Genomic DNA, 25,421 nt, shown 5'->3' with positions numbered 1-25,421 from the left:
GTTTCATTTTTTTTTCGTGTTGAACTTTGTTTTCTTGATGTTAATTCTCTTTTTCCATGTTCCAGTCAGTGTTAACTGGTGAGTCTCTTCCAGTAACAAAAGGCCCCGGTGACATTATTTACTCGGGTTCTACATGCAAACAAGGAGAGATTGAAGCTGTCGTGATCGCCACCGGTGTTCATACGTTCTTTGGAAAAGCTGTTCACCTTGTTGATTCTACAAATCAACAGGGACATTTTCAAAAGGTCCTAAGATCAGCTTATTTTTTATTATTTTGCATGTTCTTCATTTGTTTCATTCATGAAATGCTTTGGTTCCCGATTTTGTTAAACAGGTGTTGACTGCCATTGGTAATTTCTGTATATGTTCCATTGCGGTCGGAATGATAACTGAAATCATCGTCATGTACCCAATTCAACACCGTGAATATCGTCCCGGAATCGACAATTTGCTGGTACTACTCATTGGAGGAATTCCTATTGCCATGCCCCACAGTTCTGTCTGTTACAATGGCAATCGGGTCTCATCGTGTTCTCAACCCATGATGCCCAAGCACTTAATGCTGTTTTATAGGCAGCAGGAATTGATATTCCAAGCTTTACTGAGTTCCCAACCTGGAAGTAGCAACCACTGCCAAAGAAGACATTTAGGAAATTTTCTTGCTTGTGTATGTAAAAGCATCTGGGAAATGTTTTTTTCAGCTAGTCATGGTAAGTTCATTGGATACTAAATGGTAAAAATAAATAACACATTTCAAGTATATTTTTCAAAATATCAATAATTTTGTAACAAAAGGAAATGTTGTTCTCCATAAAGGTTTTGAGTTTAAATAAATGTATCTATAGGATGTGTGAGCATTGTTAATTGATTAAGAAAATTTTAAACATATATTACTTTATAACTATCCCAAATTCTACTTCCATTCTAAAACACTTTAATTGTTTATAATTATATATATCATAATCCTATCATGTATTACCTCGACTATTTATATGATTCAAACTCGTCATTTTCCATTAAAAAATTGGTGATTGTATGATATTGATGTTAACCTGTTGACTAGGGTATGATAAAATATGATCTCATCGTTTTATTTGTATTTGTACATCAAATCTCCGTTTACATTATGTAGTCGAGTCAGTTCTTGAAATAATATGTTGGTGAGCCAGTGCTTGAAAGCAATGACGGTGTCGATAGTCATCATTAAGATATGATAAAGTCATGTCTCAATCACCAAGTTGTGTATATTTATTTTGTATGTTGATATGTTTATGTATAAGTATGCAAATGATTTATTTAGGAGTCACATAACATCATTTTGCATAATTTGTACGTTACCTTCATGTGCATAACTTAACTCATATCACATAATCGGGTTAAGGGTTTAGAGATAAGGGTTTAGAGATAAGGGTTTAGGGTTCATTGCAAAGACATTAATTAACTAATTTATGAGGTAAGTACAATATAATATCTTGATATTAAATGCTCAAACCCTTGATATTTATGATATTTGAACTCGAAACCTCAAATTATAACAATAATTTTAAAAATTAGTTATTAAAATTTTGAGGTAGTTGTATTATAGAATTTTTAATATATTTTTAAAATTTTATAATTATCAATAGTGTATTTTTAATAATATAATTTTAAAAAATCTAAAATTATAATATAATATTTTTTCGAGCTGCTCACGAGCTTTTCGAGTCGAGTATCGAGTAGCTCGTTTCGGCTCGTTAAGAACTCGAGTCGAGCTCGAGCTCGAGTCGAGTCGAGTCCATTCAATCCGAGTATTTATCGAGCCTTGATCGAGTCGATCTCGAGTAGCTCGCGATCTGTCTCGTCTCATTTACAGCCCTAGGTTGGATACCACTCCAAGTCAAAAACCAAGAATCGTGTTGAATCGGCTGGTTCACATCGATTTTGTTAATTTTCAATCGATTTATTATAAAATTAGTTTTTAGAGACTGATCTGACTGTACAAGTAATTGATTTTCGATTTAACCGATCGAACCGGTCAATCCGGTATTGATAATACTGCTTTTATATATTTCACTTTGATTTCTTCTTGTCCACAATATAACAGGATCCTAGGAGAATCAAACCTTGGTAGCTGTTATACTACATACAATGAAAAGACTTGATGATGATAATTATGTCATACTTGCCTTTAAGAGTGAGCGATGGATACAATAGAGCCAAATCGATTCGGGAAAAAAATGAGTTATTTGAGTTGATGAACTATATTTTAAACTCAAATTTAATTTAAAAAATTTTTGAGTCGAGTTTTAAATTTGAAAATTAATATACATTATTAAAAGTTTTGTGTTATCTGTATTTTATTTTATAAGTCGACATGAATTTTGAATTTTTTTTCAAATTAATTTTATGAAATTACAATTTAAAATCATTTTAAATCGAATTTATAAAATTACAACGGAAAATTAATTTAAACTCAGTCAAGAAAATTAATTTATCAAGTCAAAACAAATTTTGTTCAACCATACTTGCATTTGCCTTTGCCAGTTGCTGCCATCATCACTTTCATTGCATAATGATACAAGAAAACAAACGGCCCACGCCCACTTTCACTTTCACTTTCACTTTCAGACACATGCCTTGCAGCCAGGAGCGGATGCAATGGAAGCGGGCGATGTTTCGGTCTCCATGTTTTAATGTTTCTCTTCTTTCTTTTAATTTTAACAAAAAGATAATTGACATTTATATGTATTTTCAAATATTTACACTTTGACTCCTTTTCATTTTAGTGTTTGATATCATTATTTAACGTAATATTAAATATAGTCTTTTATGTTTATACATATCACCAATTTGGATCTTACTATTTCTAGGACTCAATTTGATCTTAATATTAAAAAAAATTAATTTGCCTGTCGCTCTTTCAAATTGATAAAATAAATAAATAAAAATATTGAGAGCTAAATTTATTATTATACTTATTTTTTCTTTTATTAGGATTACAAAAGTTTAGGTCAATGATGGCTTTCCCAAGTTCAGAGTTAGGGTATACTTAAGACTCAATTGAGATTTACATAAAAAATTACAGATTGTCCACCAAGAATGACGGTGGTAGGATTCTCTGTCCATTTTGTCCTTACAACCACTTGTACCCTAAATATTAAAAATTAAAAAAAAACAAATATAGTTTGTTGAATTAATATTTTGATATAACAAATAATTTGTAAAACTAATTTTTGGACTTGATTGAATTTATCAAAAATAATTCAGAGTCCAATTAATTTAAAATTTTATTTTAAATGTTTTTCAACTTAGCCAAACATTTTCAAAAACATACTCGATCATTCTCGTTTTAAAGTTGAATTTTCAAGGCATTTTATCAAAATTTTAAATGTTTACTATTTACGGTGGTGTAACTGTTATACGATTCTCACAAACTATTTTTCTGAATTTTACCATTAACCCCTCTTGTTTATGTGATTCATCGCATTCTATTTAGCGTGCGATTGATAACGGGTTCTGAGGAACTCCTTCCGTGAAGCCTAGCGGATGGTTGGGTAGTTAAGAGCTTATTAGCTCGTGTCTGCATTTTGGTTTGTCTGTATTTTCGAATTAGTTGTGCATGCTTGTTTCATTTTATAAATATTATATTTATCCGCACATTTTGACTACACTAAGTTTTATAGCTCATACACTTTATTTCTTCCTTTTAAATATGTCATGGTGTTAAGATCAAATCGACAACTTCAGAATTGGAGTCTCGATTTTAAATTCTACTTTGTTAAAGTATTTTTTGATTAAAAGATTAAACTGTATAAATTGTATGAAAATTGATTTTTATATCTGTTAAAAATTTTGAATTGATTTTCTAGATCACTTTGATGATCAATGTGAACTCCTAGATTCAACCGTAACATCTAGGTTGGATTTAAGAGTTACATTTAGTGACATCAGAGCTATTGGTTTATTAACCTCGGAATGTGGAGCTCACTAGATTAATAAGTTTTAGAACTGATAAATAAAAATAGTTTGTAACTCTGATTTGAAATTTTGAAAAAAAAGAAGATTTTTAATTAGTTTTTATGCCACAAGTGTTTGAAATTATTTTGACATCTTCCAAGATTTCGATGTTGATTTTAACTCTAGCTATTATATTTTTGTCTATGTTTAGATAAAATCTTGTTAGTTAGGTAAGTGATGTAAATCTTTTTTTCGATTAGTGAAAAATTTTGAGGATGAATTTTCAATAAGGATGAGAGAGTTGTCACGCTCCAAAATCAAGGTTAATATTTTTATTTTGATAATTCAAAATTTTGAAATTAAATTGAATAATTATCAGTTTTGGAGATGTTTTTAGAAAACCTTAAAACTTTTAGAGGCAATTTCATAAACTATATAGACTTTGGAATCATTTCTTGTGTTAACCTATGAACAAAATTGAATTTCAATTTTACCGAAACTCTGATCCAAAGCTTTTCTAATTAATTTTTCATTTTATTTATCTTATATTTTATCTTTAATAAAAATAATTTCAAAAAATTTATAAATTGTATTTCAATTCTTCCGCCATATTTTCTCTCAACCCAAACTTTAATTCGTCAATTTTATTTCGAAAGTTTCTGCTGCCGCTATTCTGTTTATGATTCCCAACTTTCTCCAAATTCCTGCACCAAGTCAATTCGTATTTTCATATCTGATATTACCTTCGTTCAATTTAAACCTGTTTACCAACCGTGTACGTCTGAAGCAAGAAAAAGTCTGATAATATTTGTATGAGTATCAATTGACAGCAAGACGAAGTGATGATCGAACGAAACATTGATTTCTAAATTAGTTATGGCTAGGTGTGTGTTTTATCGTACTACAACTGTTTTAATTTTATTTAATATTTTTTGTTAAATTTGGAGTTAAATAAATGTTGAAGACGTCACGGTGATGTATCTGAATTCACGTGTGTCTTTGTATGTGTTATTAAGATTTTTGTTATGTATTGTTTAATTTATTGATTAGTTATTAAACATGTCTAGATATTATGTTTATCTAGATTTGACAAATTTGACCCGAACTCGATTAACCAAATCGAGATCCAAAATAGACCCAAACATGATGATCCAAATTTGACTCGAAACTCGAAAAAATTGAATCGAACCGAAACCGACTTGAATTTTAGCCAAACCGGAAGTAACCTGAATTGAAATTAACCTGAAACGAAATCGAAAGCAATCGAACCGAAAATAACCCGAATTTAATTTATCCAAACTTGAACTGAATCGAACATTGACACAATTTTAACCCGATAATTGAGTTAAAATGTATAAAAATACTAAAATAACTTAATAAATTGGTTTTCAAAATTTTCAAATCAAATTGTGAATTATTAATGAGTTAATTGCATCATATGTCTCTAATCTATGACCCTCATTTCAAATTAGTTCCTAAACTTTTAAATATTTCAATTTCATCCTTAAACTATGATTATTATTCTAAATTAGTCCTTAAACTTTTGATCATTTCATTTTCATCCCCAAGCTACGATCTTCATCCTAAATTGGTCCCCAAACTTTTTGAATATTTCAATTTTATCCTAAATTATTCGTATATACTAATCACGCCTCTTGTTAATAAAATCATTAGGCAAGTTATATTATTATATGTTTGAAAAAAGAATTTAGGTTAAACTATGTTTGAAATGGATTACATATTTGGATAAATTTGGGGATGAAATTGAAAGATCTAAAATTTAGGAACCAATTTAGAATGAGATTCATAGTTTGGGGATTAAATTTGAATATTCAAAAGTTTAAGGACTAATTTAGAATGAGATTCATAATTTAAGGATGAAATTATAATATTTAAAAGTTTAAGGACTAATTTAAAATAAGAGTTATAGTTTAGGGAGATATGACACAATTAACTCGTTATTAATTTAATATTTTACTTTGGAACAACTAAAATAACTTTCCAAAACTATTAAATTATTTTACAAATTATTTTACTTTTGTATATGAAAAATATATAGTTATTTAAATTTAATATAAAAAATAACTTATTTTTATGCTACACAAATAACTTATTTTTTACAATATAAATATATCTATTTTTATTTATAAATTAAAATAAAACTATTAAATTATTTTACAAATTATTTTACTTTTGTATATGAAAAATATATAGTTATTTAAATTTAATATAAAAAATAACTTATTTTTATGCTACACAAATAACTTATTTTTTACAATATAAATATATCTATTTTTATTTATAAATTAAAATAAAAATATTATCGATGATATAATTATATAATATCATTTATAAATATCTAGAATAATATTTATTCAAACATATTATTATTACTTTTAAGTTTAATAAAAAATATTATACTTTATAATTAAACGTTAAGCATCTAATTTAAATTTTTAATAGATAATAAAATTTATAATTAAAATTTTTGTTTTTTAATCAAATAGATGGTACCATAAACTTTTCATCCTGGATCAATAAAAAAATCAAAACTCTAACATATCTTATAGATTAAGTTTGAATTAAAATATAAATCCTAAATGATAATTGAATTTGAATATATTTGAATACAAATGATTAGATTTTTGAAAAAGACACATTTCTGCAAAAAAAAATATCAATAATTATGTACATACTTGATTTGACTTATACCCAACTCAACTTGAATTAACCTGAAGATCCAAAGTTGACCTAAACCGAAAATAATTGATCGGATATCAATCCGACCCAAAATCAATCGATATGATATTGACCTGACCCAATACCCGAACCAACCCGAATAAAATTGAAACCCGAAATGATTCAACTCGACCCGAACCCAACTTACAATAGACCTAAATAAACCTGAAACCCAAAATGACCGACCCAGATCTGACCTGAATTAAGTCTAAACTAAAATGATCCAAACATAAATGACCCAAACCGAACTCCTTCTGAATGTCCCCTTTGCCACCTTTATGTTTATTCACACATTTTGACCGCACTAAGCTCTATAGCTCACATGGTTCTCCCTTTCATATATGTGAGGATATTAGGATCAGATAAAAAACTCAAGGATTGAAGTCTAGATTTTAAATTCTATTTTGTTAAAGTGTTTTCTGATTAAAGGATTAAAGTGTATAAATTATATAAAAAATGATTTTTATATTTGTTAAAATTTTTGGATTGTTTTTTTTGGGATCGCTTCAGTGATTAATGTAATGTTCTATATTTGATTGTAACGTTTAGGCTTGATCTTGGAGATAACATTAAACCAATCTAAAATCATTGTGCAAAATTTTATTTTTTGATTGCTTCCACATATAAATCTTAAAAGGTCAATTCACCCCATTTTGTTATATTTTGATTATTCATAAGCGCTAACAATTGGTATCAGAGCGGATCTCAATCGACAATTTAAAAATCTTGAGAAGGACTTAAAAGAGCTCTATCAATTTCTACATTTAATTGATAAAGTTGACTTCAACTTTCAGTTCCTACTGTGTTGAAGATTCTCAATCAATCACAATACCTCCTTATTTCAATGGTTTCAACCACTCATATTGAAAGAATATGATGACGTTGTTCGTTCAAGTTATGGATTACTCAGTTTGGGATGTCATCATTGATGTTTTATCATTTTCCTCAAAGAGACAAGAAGATATTGTTATACCAAACAGAAAATTAGAATGGACTGATGAAGATCGAAAATTTATTCAAATAAATGCTAAGGCCATGTACATTCTCTTTTATGCACTTAGCCTCGATAAATACATTAAATTATCATCTTGCTTGAATGAAAAAGAGATTTGAGACAAGTTGGATATAACTCATCAGGGAACAAGTTGGTATCAGAGCGGAACTCACTCTTGATGAGCTTATTGTCTCCTTGCTCACTCATAAGATTAGTGTTCAAAATAAAATTAAGAAAAAATGACAAAATAAAAAACGATGTTGTCATTACTTTTAAGTCAAGCAATAACATTGAAGATGACTCTAGTGAAGAGATGGCCAAGCTTGTTAAAAGTTTTAAGCAGTTCATGTCATCTAAAAATGAGTGAAACATGAACCGAAGAAAAAGAATGATCACATTTGACGCTAAAATTGCCAAAATTAGAGACATGTCAAGTATGATTGTCCCTAATTGAAGAAAAGTGGATCAAGCAATCCAAATAAGAAGACTTTTGTTCCTACTTAGAGTGATAAGAACATCACTGAGGATGAAGATGATGAATTAGCCACACTTTCCTTATGGCCATCGTCCTTATGGCCATCAAAGTAGACTTAAAGGTATTTTCTAATTCAAATGAATCAAATTCATCCTCTTTTGATGAGTTACAAGATGCTTATGATGAATGATATTGAAATTCGAGACCATTAATTTCAAATACAAGAAAATAATTTTTGAATTCAAAAATGAAAATGTATTTTCTTTTAAAAACTAAATTGGATTTCGAAAGCAAAAATAAGATTTTGAAAAATGATGTGAAGCTTTCAAAATTGAAAAATGAATAGTTTGAACAAGAAAATTTTGATTTGAAAATTAAGTTTGATAACTTAATAAAAGAAAAAGAAATTATTTTTAATAAATCATCTAAATTAATAATGGCTAAATGTTTACATCGTCATTATCATGGTCATGCTTTGCATACTTTTCCTATTAAGAAAAGAAAATCTTATAAAATTAGAAAAGTATGTGTTATAAAGAAACTAAAGACATTAGAACTAATCTTCAAGGACCCAAAGCAATTTGGTTAGTAAAATTCAAGTGAATCTCTATTATAGGTGTGTTGGAGTTATGGTGACAAAAACTAAGCAATTTGAAAGCTCTAGACACACTAAAGAATGACGCTTCAAGAGAGGAAGACTTAAAAATCAACCTTGATTCAAGTTCTTGAATTAAGATTTTGATTAATAATAAATTGAAAAATTTAAATTTTGGACTTAATTGAATTCGTCGAAAAAAATATAAAAAATAATTCAAAGTCCAAATTAACTTGAAAAATATGTTTTAAATGTTTTCCAACTTAGTAAAACCTTTTCAAAAACATAATCGATCGTTTTCGTGCTTTAAAGTTGATTTTCCAAGCATTTTTTGCTCAAATGATTTATCACATAACAAAAGGATCGATCACATTGACCAAAGGATCGATCCCCTTGAAAAGGATCAATTCCTTAGATTCTAGTAAGTTTTTGGATCGATCTCTTCATAAAAGGATCGATCCCTTGATGAAAAGTATCAATCCCTTCACCATAAAGACCGATCATTTCACCTAAATGATCGACCCTTTTTTTTACAATGGTTGAATTATTTGAAAAATGATCGATCCCTTCCATAAAAGTATTGATATCTTATGCATTAAATTTTGTTTTGGTTTTAGATAACAACTATAATGATCCCCAACGACTCCAAACGACTAGAATTGATGGAGAAGGTATTAATTGAAGGTCAAATCATCTCAAAGTCAATATGAACCATATTAAACCAACCTACCAACATCAAAGTATTATTTTGTGCTTAATTTGTCAAATTATTTGTTGTAAACACACTTGTGAGCTTTTCTTTTGTTTGCTAAATTTGTAATTCCTCTTGCGGAGAGAGTATAAGTAAGGTTTTGTGGTATGAACCTTGTATTTATATGGTAAGTTTACATATCATCCTTAAAGGTTAACAAATATAAAGGATTTGATAAATCCTTAGTGTGGATGCTAAATTTTTATTTTTTGAGTTTCTTCCACCAAGTTTTCTAAAAGCTAATTGACCCCATTTTTTGGCATAATTGGGTTGATCAATAAAGCTAATAATTGTTATTAGAGAAAGTTTCTATCGAAGATTTAACAACCTTGAGAAGGTCATGGGAGAGCTCTATCAACTTTTACAATCAACCGAGAAAGATGGCTTCAACCTTTGTCTCCTACTACATTGAAGATTCACAACCGACCAATAAGCCACCATATTTCAATATAGAAAATTATAGCTATTTGAAGAATAAGATGATGCTCTTCATTCAATCAAATGATATAGGAGATTAGAACTCTATCATTAAAGGTCACTCTACTCCAACTAATGAGATGGAAGATTAAAGTGAAGGAGAAAAGAAGAAGTTCCAACAAAATGCCAAGGCTATGCACATTTTATTTTGTGCAATAGGCCTAGAAGAATATGGAAGAGTCCCATCTTGCTCAAATGCCAATGAGATTTGGGACAGGCTCCAATTTACTCATTAAGGAATCGATGAAGTGAGGGAAACAAAAATTGGTTTTCTCAACCATAATTATGAAAAAAAGGTAAGATGAAATCAGATGAAAACATTAAATCTATGAAGGATAGACTTTCTGTTATTACCAATGGTCTCAAGGGATAGGAGAAATCATCCCTAAAGCAAAGCTTATGAGGAAGATGATTTACCCTCTTCCAAAGTTTTGACAATCAAAGAAGACGGTGATGATCGAAGAAAATAACCTAAAGTCTCTCACTCTTGATGAGCTATTGGTTCCTTGTCCACTCATGAGTTGATGATAAAAAAAAGAAAGAGATAGAAGAGGAAAAGAAATAAGAAAATAAAGAATAAGTTGGTGTTGCTTTAAGATCATCTACACATAAAGAATATAATTCTAATAAAGAGGATGATAAAAAAGATAAAAAAAAATAAGTTGGTCGAGCTCTTTAATAGATTCAAATGACTCATGTCATCAAAAGATAAAGAGATGAAACACGAGTCAAAGAAGGAAAAAGATCTCATCATATGCTACAATTTCCAAAATCCGAGACATGTGAAATATGATTATCCCCAACTGAAGAAGAACGGATCAAGTAAGTGAAAGAAAAAGGCTTTTATTGCTACTTAGAGTGATAAAAACATCACCGATGATGAATATGTTACGTAACAACCTAAACCCGATTAGCCTAAAGTGTCACATTAGGCTACTGACGTAACCCCTAATTTTCAAAGCACATTCATTTTAAAAACATGAATGGTAACGAGATAGACATGCATGATAGTTATAAAAGCACTTTTATAAATTGGAGATCCGTAACACATTGTTTAAAACCAAAATAATACAACTCAGAGTTATAAAATAGGAATACAATAATAAGGTTACTATGAATAAATATACCCACTAAAGCTATAATGTAATTCCCTTAACCCATATATGTACACGTATACGAGTCAAAGATGTCACATCAGTCATACGAAATATTTACTATTTAAAAACCAGTAAAAATTTATTTCTTTAAAATCTCAAAATGCATTTCTTTATTTTAAAACTAATAATCGCACAAAATCATAATTCAATATTTAAATATGAAAATTTAAATTCAATTCTAATAACATTTTAGGCAATTTTGTACTGTAACATATCTTAAATCAAAACTATCAGAAACTGCTTGATTTGAAAATCGTTTCTATCATAAATAATTATGATTTAATAAACCAATATTCATAATTAAAATTTCCTTTGTAAAACCAAACCTTCATAACTTAAACAAAAAATATCTTAAATATATTCGAATCAGAACAGTTAGAAACTTCTTTAATATACATGCCACTACCAAATAAATTAACAGACATGATATCCTTGGCAGAAATGATTCTTCGAAAATGATATTGATGCACTCCCTATTTTTACTTCTAGCTTGCACCTATGTGTGAAACACTCACACATTAAGTTTTCACTTAGTGAGGTAACCAAGTAAAATAAAATAAATAAAATATTTAACCTATAAAGCATATAATATCGTATAAAGACATTAATAAAATAAAACATGTATAAAATCATATTCCAACTCGTAATAATAATTTATTAAAAAAATATGTAACTCAGATTGTATTGTGCCATTTTAGATATGTGCTTTTCTATATTAGTCCATATCAATGCATAATTGTACTTTTCTTTTCAAAACCTGATCATTTCAAATCCATATTTTTCTTATTCATATCAAATATTTACCCACCGTATTATCATGAGAATACGCGGTACGTGGGTTAGATAACGAGTGAACGCGTTATATACCAAATTTATTATTATAACAAATTGCACCGAGTCACTTCGCCACATATACCACTAAGGCACCCGAGTCAGACCACGAGTGACCTATCTTGGTGCCATATTATGCACATATAGCTAATCAGATGCATCGAATCACTCCACCTCATGTACCACTAAGTTACACCGAGTCAGATCACTAGTGATCCACATTGGTTCCATATCAGAAACATATTCAGATTCACTCCACCTCATGGCATGCCATTGTACAACTAACCCTTATTTCCATACGATAGGCTTTATTCAAAATTAGTTACTAATTTGCATATAAAACCATTCATCCATATAATCAAATATAAAACCATTTATATAAAACCAGATCTAGGTAGTTTATACCCAAAAATATTCACATGCTATGAAATAAAATATCGAATAAAATAATTTGGGTTATTCAAACCCAAAATCATATAAAAACCATTTGGTAAATCAATATAAAGATATTTCATAAAATAATTCAAATTGTTTCAATCAAAAACCTTCGAGGTTGGCTCATCGCAAGTTGTTCTCATATCGAATATAAAATAAGTAAGTTGCACTCACCTAGCGCCTCACTAGCTTACTCTACGATAACCTTGATAACCCTCGTATACGATTCATTTTGATCTCGATTATAATCACGAACTACTCGATCATCTATTTCCAACATATAAACAATTTCAAACACATATTAATACTTAAATTAATATTATAATTGCATATTCAAACAAATTTCTAAAAAAATACAATTGATACATATTCGAAACTAATTTCTATCCCTTAATTTAAATCAACTTTATTTCTTTTAATAATCCATTCCAAGTCCTTGAAATAATACTTCTTAACCATAACTCACTTAAATTTTCATAAATTAACAATTAATCCACATTTACGCATTTCTTCTAAATCAATCCCCGTAATTTGAAAATCCTCAATTTAGTCCCTACCAATCACTTTTATTCCATACCAATCACAATTTTCAACTCCAAACAATACTTACTATTTATATGGGAAAAATTCATGATTTGATAACATTTATCAACAAAATCGTGTTTTTGGGATTTTCAATCCCTTAGGTTTTCCCGCATTCGGAACAACCATTTTCTTCTGCTAGATATGATCTGTCATCACGTACCGGTCAATCATTATGTCAACGATTGACATACGAATTTTTTAAAATCCTTGCAGCAACATACTGATTGTAAAATCCATTAACATATTAATCGTAACTTTAATCGACTATTGATTTCACACAAATATCACATAATTGTCGAAAATAGTAAAACCAAAACATGCATCTCATACATATCGCATCAACCAAGAATTTAACTCGAATCTCTGATACCACTATTACGACTATCGGCACACCACATGGCGTAGTGGTAACAAAACATGATGGTCTCACTAGCGATCCAAGTACATCAAATTCAAAACTGGGAGGAAATGATGTGATTACTTACATTGGGTTCCTTGTAAATAAGCAAAGACATCAACGACTATTGATGATCACGAATGGTTCGAATCCTAGCCTCCATAAAAAACGTCTTCGCCTCTACTCAGTTCATCCTATTGAGAGCAAAATTTAAATTTTCCCAAAAACGGTTTTGAGAAAATGACTAAAGATTAAGTGCGGCTGCTAGACATCATTTATCTTTAAATATCCAAGTTATCCTAACATATTATGGTTTTGTTATTTCAAATTAATTAAACTCTTATTTATTTAATTCAAATTAAATATTCATTAAATACTTATAATTTGAATTACACTCTTTAATTTTATTTAAACTCTTATTTAATTATTCTGAATTAAATATTCGTTAAAAGAGTTGTAATCAGAATTATATTCTTTTAATGTTTACTTACTATATTCGGTATAATTAAAATCATATGTATATCAAATATACATATATTAACTCTAGATATATATTTTAATAACGTACAACAAATTGTACATCTTTTCTCATTTCAACCCTAGGGTGTGACCCTGTAGGTTCTTGTAACGTTGGAAGTAATTATTAGAACAATTATAATATTACAAACAATGAGTGACATCTAATAGTATATCATTGTCACATATGATACGAGAAATTATGTTCGACATATCATCTTCGTGATTAACTCTTTTATGTATTACATGCTTTTGTCCTTTATATCTAGAATAGGCACAAGTCTTGGAATAGTCACACTTGTATAACCCATCTATTGTTTCTTGATATCTAGATTAGACTATAATTAACGAATAATTTGTGATATCTCATATCAACTTATTCGCTAGTATCACTCAATCAAGTGGCATGTGATATATTTCCTATTATGTATGAAGGACAAATCTTATATTAATCATACACACCCCACTACATATATCGAGATATATTCAATAGCAGTATTTATAGTGCAACCAGTTACGAAGCATGTTTAACTGTATCAAAACATACAACAATATATGTAGAGATAGTAATTATCTCAAGTATGAGGATCATACGTATAGTCATCACCATTAGCAATGTTGTGATCGTTACATAATAATCCATGACATATGCTCATAGTGGGTCAATCCAATACATTGTTCTCTAAAAATATAAGCATGTAACAATTATGGCATCTCTATGTTAATGATAACTCATTGTCATCAATCAATAACATTTTAGTCTTAAGGGTATTATTATTGTTCATGCCCATAATAATACTTGACTAATGATCTTTTAATAATAATAATTACATTATTATGTAAACTTTATTATCTTTCAGTTTATGTTAAACACAATTATATAACTGAAATTAATAGTTGCAATGTATTTATTCAATAAAATCTATAAATAAAATGAATCATTACAATCATCATATAATTGGTCTTTGGGCATGCTCTAACATCTGTAACTATTGTGCATTCTCTAACTGCTACACATAATACAATGCTAGTACTCGATGTCATACAATCGTCAGGTACTAGTCATACAACAAGCAAGCATCATGATGTAGTTCATGGTTACATAGCATCATGAAACTCATACCACATATTTTCTTACTAGAGATACATTGGGTAAGATTTGGGTCACATAACATCATCTCATCAGTACCCTGCGTGATGTCTGGATCACATAGCATCGAAACTTGTCAGGCTAGTCTACTCTTCTAGAGTACTCGGAATGTGTTTGGGTCACATAGCATCAATACAACATTCAACTAGCATTTAAAGTGCTCTCGCACTGACTTGGATATATCTGTATTTTTCTTAAACAATTGGACGATCACCATATACACACACAAGTAACCAGGGTGTCCTAATTATTTTTCGAGCATAAAAAAGTCATAAGTCTTATAGAATCTTTTCTCATAAGGATATCATAATTATCACAAAGATAACATTATTATTAGTTTATTATCACATCTTTATTATAAAGCCCTCCTATAGAGCTAAACATCTTGTCACACATTAAACAATGCCATGCTAGGCAAAATAAGGTAGTTTGACTACTCATTAACAAAACCTATCATATTCAGGTGACGTTATCCTCTTACTCACTACCATTTTGCTCGTTCTCTCATCTAGAATGTTATATAAGGGATTATTAGTCTTTTAGTGTTTTATGCCCTTAATCTAGTTAATATTCTTCTCTACCCACTTGGTATTAGTACTAGTTCAATACTCGATTTGAGGTTGGTTCATTGATATCGACTCCCTAGGCACTCTTTACACTGTCCATCAGTTCACGCTTGAACCGATAGGGCAATTCGCTCATATTTGATCATAGGTGTTCATGTGGTGCATGGTTCCTCAATCTCATTATTCTTGTGGTACGCCATCTCGTTTATATACATTCCTAAGTAATGATCCTTAGTTTGTGATCATTAGTTACGTGCACCTTCAAGGGTACTTTTGAAGTTTATTTCTCATTAAGGGTATTTTGGTAATTTATGCCACATAGAGGGTATTTGAGTCATTTCATAAATTTAGACCCTTTTCTAAGCTTAGTTGCACATTTTATAGCAATCTATAAATATTTAGATGTAATGAGTGGTGGTTTGAATATTTTGGTATTGGACAATATTTATACTCTATTAAGTAATATAGGTATTGAAACAATATTGGTACTAGTATTGATATGAGTATTGTTACTACAACTGTATTGATACTGATATCGATATGAGTATTGATACTACAAGAACATTATCGATATTAAAACCCTGAATACCCTGAATGAGGCTCCAAAATCACCCAAAAACTCCCCCAAAACTCTACTTTAACCCTAAATAAATAAATAAAGCTTAAAGAAGTCTTATGGGATCATCTAAAACCATAAAAACATATTCTTTACAACAATAACATCATCTAAGGCATAAATCAAGTAAAACAAAACCTAACATTCTTAAACCCATAAATCTTAACGAAGCATCATGATTTTGAAATCTATAACACTAAAAAAGGATTAGAAATACACTACTTTAATTAAAGAATCTCGAAATGAAGCACCTTTCTTCAACTACACTTGTTTTCTCATCTTCATTTGAACTTGAGCACTCTAAACACACTTTCCCTAGCCAAAAAAGAAAAGCAATGATTTATTAACATAAGATGGAAATAAGGAAGGTTATGGATGAATTTTGAAGCTTAAGGGAGTATGAAAGAAACCCTAATCACTTACCTTGAGTTAGGAACTTGGTTTGGAGGAAGAAAGTAAAGAAAAAAATAAGAAAGGGGAAAGAAGATAAAGTGGGAGAACCCCACGTCCAACCTAATATAAACCCCCAAAAATTAGCATTGTTTTTAAAAGTGAGATAATTACACTTTTGGTCCTTCACATTGTATCTTATATTTAAAATCCTTTTTATAACATCTTGGACTCCATTCTAACCCAATTAAGTCCAAACTTGGCCCAACGACTTTAATTACAACTCAATATGCCTCTTGGGTAAACTGGAAACTACTAACCCAAGATTTGGGGTGTTACAACTCTCCCCTCATTGAAAGAAATTGCATCTTCAAAATTTCATGTGTCGAATAACAACTTAATATTATTTCTCACACTTAGAGTCCTCGAAGCACCTAGTCACGTCTGATTCTCAAAGAAGCACCCAATCTTAGTTTGACCCAATGACATAAACCCCAAAGAATCTCATTCTTATTTTCTATCATTGAACACTTTGAATATTTCACCAAGAAAAACACTTCTCCATAATTCATTTTCACCCGCTAAGACTTTCATTGTCTAATTCTGCTCGATTGAGTTAACATATTGCACAATTCTATAAATCATTTTTACTAACTAAACATAGGTATATCATTATACTACACGTTTAGTCATACATACACTTTTCATGCGTGGTCCTGATGTCATCTACTGCAAATATGACGATGATTCCTGACTTTCTACATATTAATCTAATGTTTTTGCTACGTAAATATGATTCGATATTCATCCTTGTTGCTTAATCATTTCTTTGTAGCTCATAAGTGTGATAATCACCATATCGTGCATCTTAGATAATTACAATTGAAGACCAATTACTCTATTAGCTAGAGTAGCAACATTTGGATCTCTCAGAGAACACGCATTACGTAGTAGAAATCCTTCGCAACTGTTCTCTATCTTTAAGGATTTTATGACTCTATGTCTTGTACCCATGATCACTTACCATAACTGTGTTGTTTAATGCCAATCAACGCTAGACAATTGGCACTTAAATTACTTGGTATACTATAGCCTAAAGCACTATAATCCATTATACTACTCGACATCGAATAACACTAGGTGTTGTGTAAAGATCACGCTTTTATACCAACACAAAGACATCAAGGACGAAGTTTGAGTTGCAAAGCTTAAACACTTATCCAAACACATAAGAAGACATTATGGTGTAGTCTGGGGTTACAAAGTATCACAGGATTTACACCCCACTAGCCTACTAACAAAGGTACTTTGGATGAGACTTAGTTTGATACTATGACAAGAACATACACCCCGAGGCCCCAAACAACTAACGTCTCTACATTATTCTTAGAAAATTCGAGTAACTCATTACAAACAATCAACAATGTAAGTGACTTAACATCCTAACCAGTTTTCTTGGAGATATTAACCTCTAAATCCAAACTTAGGATTACTCAAGCTCTACCAAGTTGGTCAAACATACCAACGATTCTCAAGGTAGAAATAGGTTCATAAAGTCTCAATCCTATCCTTACATGTTCACTTATGTACTCGTTATATAACATTCTCAGGTGGATGGATCTAATACCAATGTCTCTTTAGAGTTGACCCTCAACTCAAAAATGAACAATCAAAGGCTCTCACATGATTATGACATTCTTATAACCCCAAACTCATGACTCTTAAGGTCAAAGTAACACTCACACTAACAACTACCGAGCCCAACCCAAACTCATGACTCCTAAGGTCAAAGTAACACTCACACTAACAACTATCGAGCCTAACCCAAACCCTCAATGAACATCTAAGGTAGACCTTATCTACTCCAGTAAGACATATCGAACTAGGTATTCGAATCCTAGATTTAGGATCTTGTATGAAAATACTCTTTCTACATAACTCATTTTGACACCCCGAAGAAAAGTGTGGACAAACGTGTACTAATGCAACATTATCAACTAAAATCTTTCGAAACATACTCGACATCTAAACTGCGACATCAACATCCTCTAGATACCTCATGGTGATCTGACAAGCTTAGACATATGTAACTAAGGTGGGAATATGTCGATCTATTCCACCGCTCTATTTTTTGACCATATCACTAATACCCTTTGCGTAAACCCTCTATCATATTAGACTATTAGAATCTCTCTCTAATTTAAGGTAGTCTCACACAAGATGCTATAAGGATTCACCTATAAAACATGTCTTTAAGGGTCTGAAGCATCTCTCTTGATGTCTTTTGCCTTAATGCTCACACTCTGGATACATCAACACTCTATCATGACCTGTCACTCTTGCCACAAGCAGTGAAGCAAGCAATCTCCTATGAGACCCTACTTCAAACCTCTAACTTAATTGGCACGGCTAAACTGACGTAGTCCTCTTTTGCTCATGAGAACCTGTAGCCCTCCTAGATAAACAACTAAGATAGGTCTACCAATACTGAAGCTCTCATACTCAGAGTATTAGAATCGTATACCAACTCATCCTCACATTCTACACAATATCCACAGTCTTAACCTGTTGCACTAGCTCAGAGAATACTTTAAGATGGTCTATAGCCACTGTGCAGTAATACCCATACGAAGCCCCCTTGAGGGGCCTCCTACACCTCAAGGACTTATTAGCATCCAATTCCAAAGCATATCGAGTACACCAAAGGAAATCTCTCTTATACTCACACATCATACAATCTCTTTAACCGATTGGGAAGACTACATCCTTAGGATATCCACATATGCTTTACCAATATGCATGTCCCAATACTCACTTAGAGACTAATCCCATGTACACATCTAAGTTATATATCTATCATGTAACACCCTTAACTCGTATACGTCTCGATATACGAGTCAAAGATGTCACATTAACTTAAAAATATTTACTGACCTGAAATTTACCTAAATTTTTTTATTTCATTTGAAAACACCTATTATAACTTTAAAATCTATTTTAAAGTATATATCAACTTATAATTTATTTCTTTGTCACAGGAAAATAAATTCATTTGTTAATCAGTAATTTTACCAAACCATGTCTTTTCGTGAAATCTTTTAAAAACATAATATATTCTTTTCATGCATAGATACTGATAAAACTAAACTAAATAAAATAAACTAAAATAGTTCTAGTTTACTATTGCATACTATTTAAAATAAATATGATAAATAGAAACTACTGACATAATTATACATGCCACTATAAGTCAAAAATAACATCATAGATGTGTTACTGATACTGATGATATGTATGTCTTTCAAAAAAGATGCTCCAATAGCTCCTTACTGATCGTACTTATCCTTATTATAACTTACGCATGAAAATCATCACGTGCTAAGTATAACTTAGTGAGGCAGTAATAATCTAAGGTGAGAAAAATCTGAAAATATCATAAACATAAATAAAATAATTCAGATTAAAACATGAAAATGACAAACCAACTTATCCAAGTCGGTTTCTTCACTGAGACCTGAAATTTCTTTTTAAATCATGAACTCATGAAAATTCTCATAAATCATATCTGATAAAATAAGCATATCATGCTTTCTATCAACTGGAAATCATTTACAACTTGCATATTCATTTTCATAGCCCAATGCATATTTATGAGAACATAAGATATGTGAGTAAGGTATGCACTATGCACAACACGGTGCAAATGGTAACTGATACTGAGATATGATACACTTCAGTGCCATCATAACCTGAATGAGCACCAACGATGCTGGACATTGGTACATGAATGTACTAAAGCTGATATGATAACACTGATACACGAATGTATCAAAGCTGATAATTGATAAGTACTCAACTAATGGCATGCCAAGTGTACAAATAATTCTCAATATAACATATAATGGGCTAATATATCATAATAAATCCATCATAAAAATATCATGCTTGGGCAGTTCATACCCTAAATCATTCATAAAACTGATATAGAATATTATAAAAAATATTATTTATAAAATTTAAAAATCATACTGTAAATTGAAATGAGGTTGACTTATCGCAAGTCATCATCGATCAAAATAATTAAATAAATAACTGCACTCACCTGTTACCTCATTGCACTTTAATATTACTGTCGTTTTCTCTTTTACTTTGTACTACGTCTTTCGTTTTTACTTCGTTTCACTCTTGGTTATGATCATGATTTTGGCAATGGAGTCACGACAGAATGGAGAAGATGAGCTGAACTTCTTCAAATTTCTCACAAAATATCACTTTAAAAATCCAATTTAAAATGAATTAAAAATTTATTTTAGCCTAAAAGTCAAAATTACCCTTAATGAATCCTAATTTTTACCACAATGTCATCATTTTATCTCCATTTTAATATTATTAAATAGTTTTAAAATTCTCATCTCTCAAATTTTGTTTTTGACCCTCTAATTTTCCAAAATTTAATTTTAGTCACTAATTTGCACTATCTCACTTTATAGTGCAACTCTCACCAAATTCCACCAATCCAACATAATTTTTCACTATTTAAAAATATCCATATAATTTTTTCAACCCAAATATACCTTCCTTGAAATTTTTATAAACTTATGATACGATCCGGATATCCGAATAATATATCGAACTTTGTTATTTGATAGGCTTTTATGCAAACTCCAGGTCAAAATTATGAAACTCACTAAAATAATTTTTTAAGCTAAACTACTAATTTACAAATCCAAAATTTAACTTTTGAAAATTTACATTTTTAGTCCTTAAACTTTTACAACTTTACACTTTAATCTCTAAACTTTTAAATTTTACATTTTAGTCACTAGACAAAAGTTTGGGGGTATTATATATCATTATCGTCTCCCATTGTTCCACGATATCACCCCTGAGCAAAGCAGTGGTGCATTCTAGCTTACACTCGGGGTAAGGTGAAGTTTTCTGAAAGACCTCATGGTTTCTCTCCACTACCAAACGGATAAAATTGAGTAATCAATACTTAAACAAGAAAATTGGATTGTCTTATACTTCTCAAATCTATCAACTAAAGACTATCGATGTTGTCACACTCAAAGTAACTAGTTGAACAATATGTGCTCTATGAAAACATCCACTACCTCTATGAGCAACGGAGTTTAACCTCTAAAGAAGGTCGTCTTAAAAACTATAAAAAAAAGTTGGAACCTTATGATCCTCTAACATAAGTAGGAATTCTTCACTAAAACTATCGGGATAAAAAACATGACTCTTTATCCTACCCTTGAGACTACGCTCGGAACCTAAAATTCTTATCGTTTTCATAAACACAATTACAAGGAGAAAGCACTATCAGGATACCAGTCTTATAAGAGTACTTTCAGCAGCTAGGGGTATGTATTCATTGACACCTTACTATAACTGACCACTAGGTCTTAGGACCAACTCAATCTGATGCTCTAATACCACTAAATGTAACACCCTAAACTTGATTGGGCCTAAAATGTCACATTAGGCTATCGAGGCAACCCTTGATTTTCAAAACATGTTCATTCTTATTTAAAAACATATTGATTGGTATCAAGATAGATATACATGACAATTATAAACAGATTTTTATAAACTGGAGCTCTATAACATATTATTTAAAACCAAAATAATACAACTCAGAGTTATAAAAACTGAATGCAATAATAAGGGTACTATGAATACACTTGCCTAATAAAGCTACAATACATTACTCTGGAAGAGGTGCTGGAAATTCTATTACGATAATGCTCATTGAACGGCTTAGGCTAATATCCTGTAAACGAAAACATCTGAATGTTGAGTTACAAAGCCCAATAGTAAAATCATTAATCTAGAGCAACATATGAATCTCATAAACATAATCATGCTAGAAGAAATGGTAATAAGAAATAGGTACATGCATGATAAAAATCAAGTACTACTTACTTAAGGTTTAACAGTTCTATCACTAAAGTGTAAGTCTTACGCTTCCCATAGTCTCTGTTAAGGACCTCGCCATAAGTATACCTCAATTAAGTCTTTAACCATAATATATGTAACTACTGTGCATTCTCTAAATGCCACACACAATACACTACTAGTGCTCGACGTCACATAGATGTCCAGTACTAGTCATACAACAAGTAAGCATCATGGTATAGTTCAAGTTCACATAGCATCACAAAACTTACACCCCTATTTCCTTACTAGATGTATCTTGGGTAAGATCTGGGCCACATAGCATCAGTATCTCACCAGTACCCTAGGCTAGGTTCAGGTCATATAGCATCAGTGTCTTTGCAGGCTAGTCTACTCCTCTAGTGTTTAAAGTGTTCTCGCACTAAATTGGATATATCTGGATATTTCTCAAACAATTAAAATATCACTACACACACAAAAGTAACAAGGGTGTTTTCATCGTTTCCAAATTGTCAAACAAATGAAGAAGTCTTATAGAATCTTACCTCATAAGGTTCTTATAATTATCACACATATAACATTATTACTACATTACTATCACATCTTTATTATCAAGCCCTTCTAGAGCTAAAAGTCTTGTCACATATCAATCAATACCACACGAGGTAAAACAAGGTAGTTCAATGCTCGTTCTCTCATCACACTTTCCATCAGTTCACCCTTAAACCAATAGGGCAGCTCACTCATATTTGATTATAGGTGTTCATGTGATGCAATTCCTCAATCACATTATTTGCGTGGCATATGATCTCTCTTGTATACATTCCTCCGTTCAGGATATTTCGTTGAGTGCACCTTCAGGGGTACTTTTCAAGTTTTTTTTCTCTTTAAGGGTATTTAAGTCATTCCATAAATTATGAACCTTTTCTAAGCTTAGTTGCACATTTTACAACAATCTATAAACATCCAGATGCAACGAGTGATGTTTTAAATCTTTTGGTATTGGATAGAAATGATACTCTACTAAGTAGTATAGGTACTATATTAGTATTAATATTGGTATTGGTATTGATACGAGTATTGGTACTACAACAGTTGATACAGGTAGTGATACAATTATTGATAATACAAGAACAATATCGATACTACAACCTAGAAAACCTTAAATAAGGTTTGAGAAACATCTAATAACCCTCCAAACACTCTAGTTTAACCTCAAATAAAAAAATAAAGCTTAAGGGAGTCTTATGGTGCCATCTAACACCATAAAAACATATTATTTACAATAATAGCATCATATATGTCATAAATCAAGTAAAAACCCTAAGATGCTTAAACCCATAAATCTTAACAAAACATCATGATTATGAAAGTCATAACACCAAAAAAGATTATAAATACATTACCTTATTTAAAAAATCCCGAAATGAAGCTCCTTTCTTCAACTACACTTGTTTTCTCATCTCTATTTGAACTTGAGCACTCTATACTCACTTTCTCTAACCAACAAGAAAATCAATGATTTCCTAATACAAGATGAAAATGATGAAAGTTATAGATGAATTTTGAAGCTTAAGGGGGTATAAAAGAAACCCTAATCACTTACCTTAAGTTAAAAATATGATATGGAGGAAGAAGATGAAAAAGAAAGAAGAAACGAGGAATAGAAGACAAAGTGAGAGGACCTCACGCCCAAGCTATTATAAAACCCCAAAGAATAAGCCTTATTTTTTTAAAATATGATAATTAAACTTTTGGTCCTTTGCATTTTCCCTTATATTTAAAAATTCCCTTTTTGTAATTTCTTGGACTCAATTCCAACCCAATTAAGCCCAAACTTTCCCCCAACAACTTTAATTGCAACTCTACATGTTTCATATGCCTTTTAGGTAAACTTGAAACTACTAACCTAGGATTTAGGGTATTATATGATGAAGTAGCCAACCTTTTCCTTATGGTCATTCAAAATAGTTTGAAGATCCCTTTAAAGTATGTTTCACACGCATATCATACTTTTACTCTCATATTTCTTAGCTTCCATGGTCCCATCTATCATTCTTTGGTTCGAGTTTTTTACTAAAATGCTCGAGTCTCATACGCTACTCACGATGACACCATTCATTGGACCATTGTTTCATATCTTATAAGTCATACCATCACCGTCATTATTGATCTTATCACCCAATCTTTTAAACTACCCCTTACCAACTTTGATAATGAAAAAGGCCTTATTCCCTAAACATGTGTTTTACAAATAATAGAGCCACAATTTTCTCCCTTCATGACTACTTACTTCATCTAGTCATCACCCTTTCCATTTGTTCTTGTGGCACAAAATTCTCTAACATCTGCGAGAGTGACTATAGATGGATACATTGCATTAAAAAAGATCACAAGCTCCACATTGCTAGCATGATCTTCCATGATATTGTGAGTGTGATCAAATCTAAAGCTCAACTGAACTTTGTGTACGATATGCATCTTTGCCATATATTTGAGCTTCTTGGTATTGACACACCTGACGAGCCTGACATATTTCCTTCTAACGATAGTACCATCGGCTATATAGAGGATCCCGAGGGATCCATATATTAGATCCATAGTCACCATAGAGTGCTTCGAGATGATGACCAAGATGGAGATGAGCAGATGGATGATGCTCACGATGATGGTGATGGAGATGAGCCTGAGGGAGCAACTCATGTAGACCTGAAACCTCTTGTAGATTATTTTTGAAGATTTTAGTAGATGATACTTTAGTCTATGAAATCTCTTCAAGATCATGTTGATGCACATTTTGATGAGCTTGTGAATTGTCAGGATGCTACTAAGACTTACATGATTGATGATCATCAAGTGATTCAACACCAGCTCGATGGATTTTCTTTCCTTTCCTCATCACCGTCTTAG

At 30.8% G+C, this 25,421-nt stretch overlaps 1 protein-coding gene across 1 annotated transcript; it reads left to right on the top strand.

The window, feature by feature from the left end:
• Positions 1-16: 16 nt before the first annotated feature.
• Positions 17-25,421, top strand: LOC120183107. The gene is made up of 4 exons (XM_039187875.1): positions 17-245; positions 335-667; positions 25,107-25,232; positions 25,332-25,421. The coding sequence occupies exons 1-4, from the start codon at positions 57-59 to the stop codon at positions 25,419-25,421; spliced, it is 738 nt and encodes a 245-aa protein (XP_039043806.1). The 5' UTR covers positions 17-56.

Source organism: Hibiscus syriacus, unplaced genomic scaffold, assembly GCF_006381635.1.
Source record: "Hibiscus syriacus cultivar Baekdansim isolate YM2019G1 unplaced genomic scaffold, ASM638163v2 tig00112738_pilon, whole genome shotgun sequence".
Lineage (NCBI taxonomy): Eukaryota > Viridiplantae > Streptophyta > Magnoliopsida > Malvales > Malvaceae > Hibiscus > Hibiscus syriacus.
The sequence above is the reverse complement of the archived record's forward strand: the minus strand, read 5'-3'. Positions and strand labels throughout refer to the sequence as shown.

What these genes read in the sequence shown, in the direction of transcription:
- LOC120183107 (XM_039187875.1), top strand. Translation starts at nt 57, where the DNA reads ATGTTCCAGTCAGTGTTAACTGGTGAGTCTCTTCCAGTAACAAAAGGC. An exon ending in TAGGAAATTTTCTTGCTTGT is followed by an intron (nt 668 to 25,106) that starts GTATGTAAAAGC and finishes TCCATATATTAG; the next exon opens with ATCCATAGTCACCATAGAGT. An exon ending in ATGTAGACCTGAAACCTCTT is followed by an intron (nt 25,233 to 25,331) that starts GTAGATTATTTT and finishes GTGAATTGTCAG; the next exon opens with GATGCTACTAAGACTTACAT.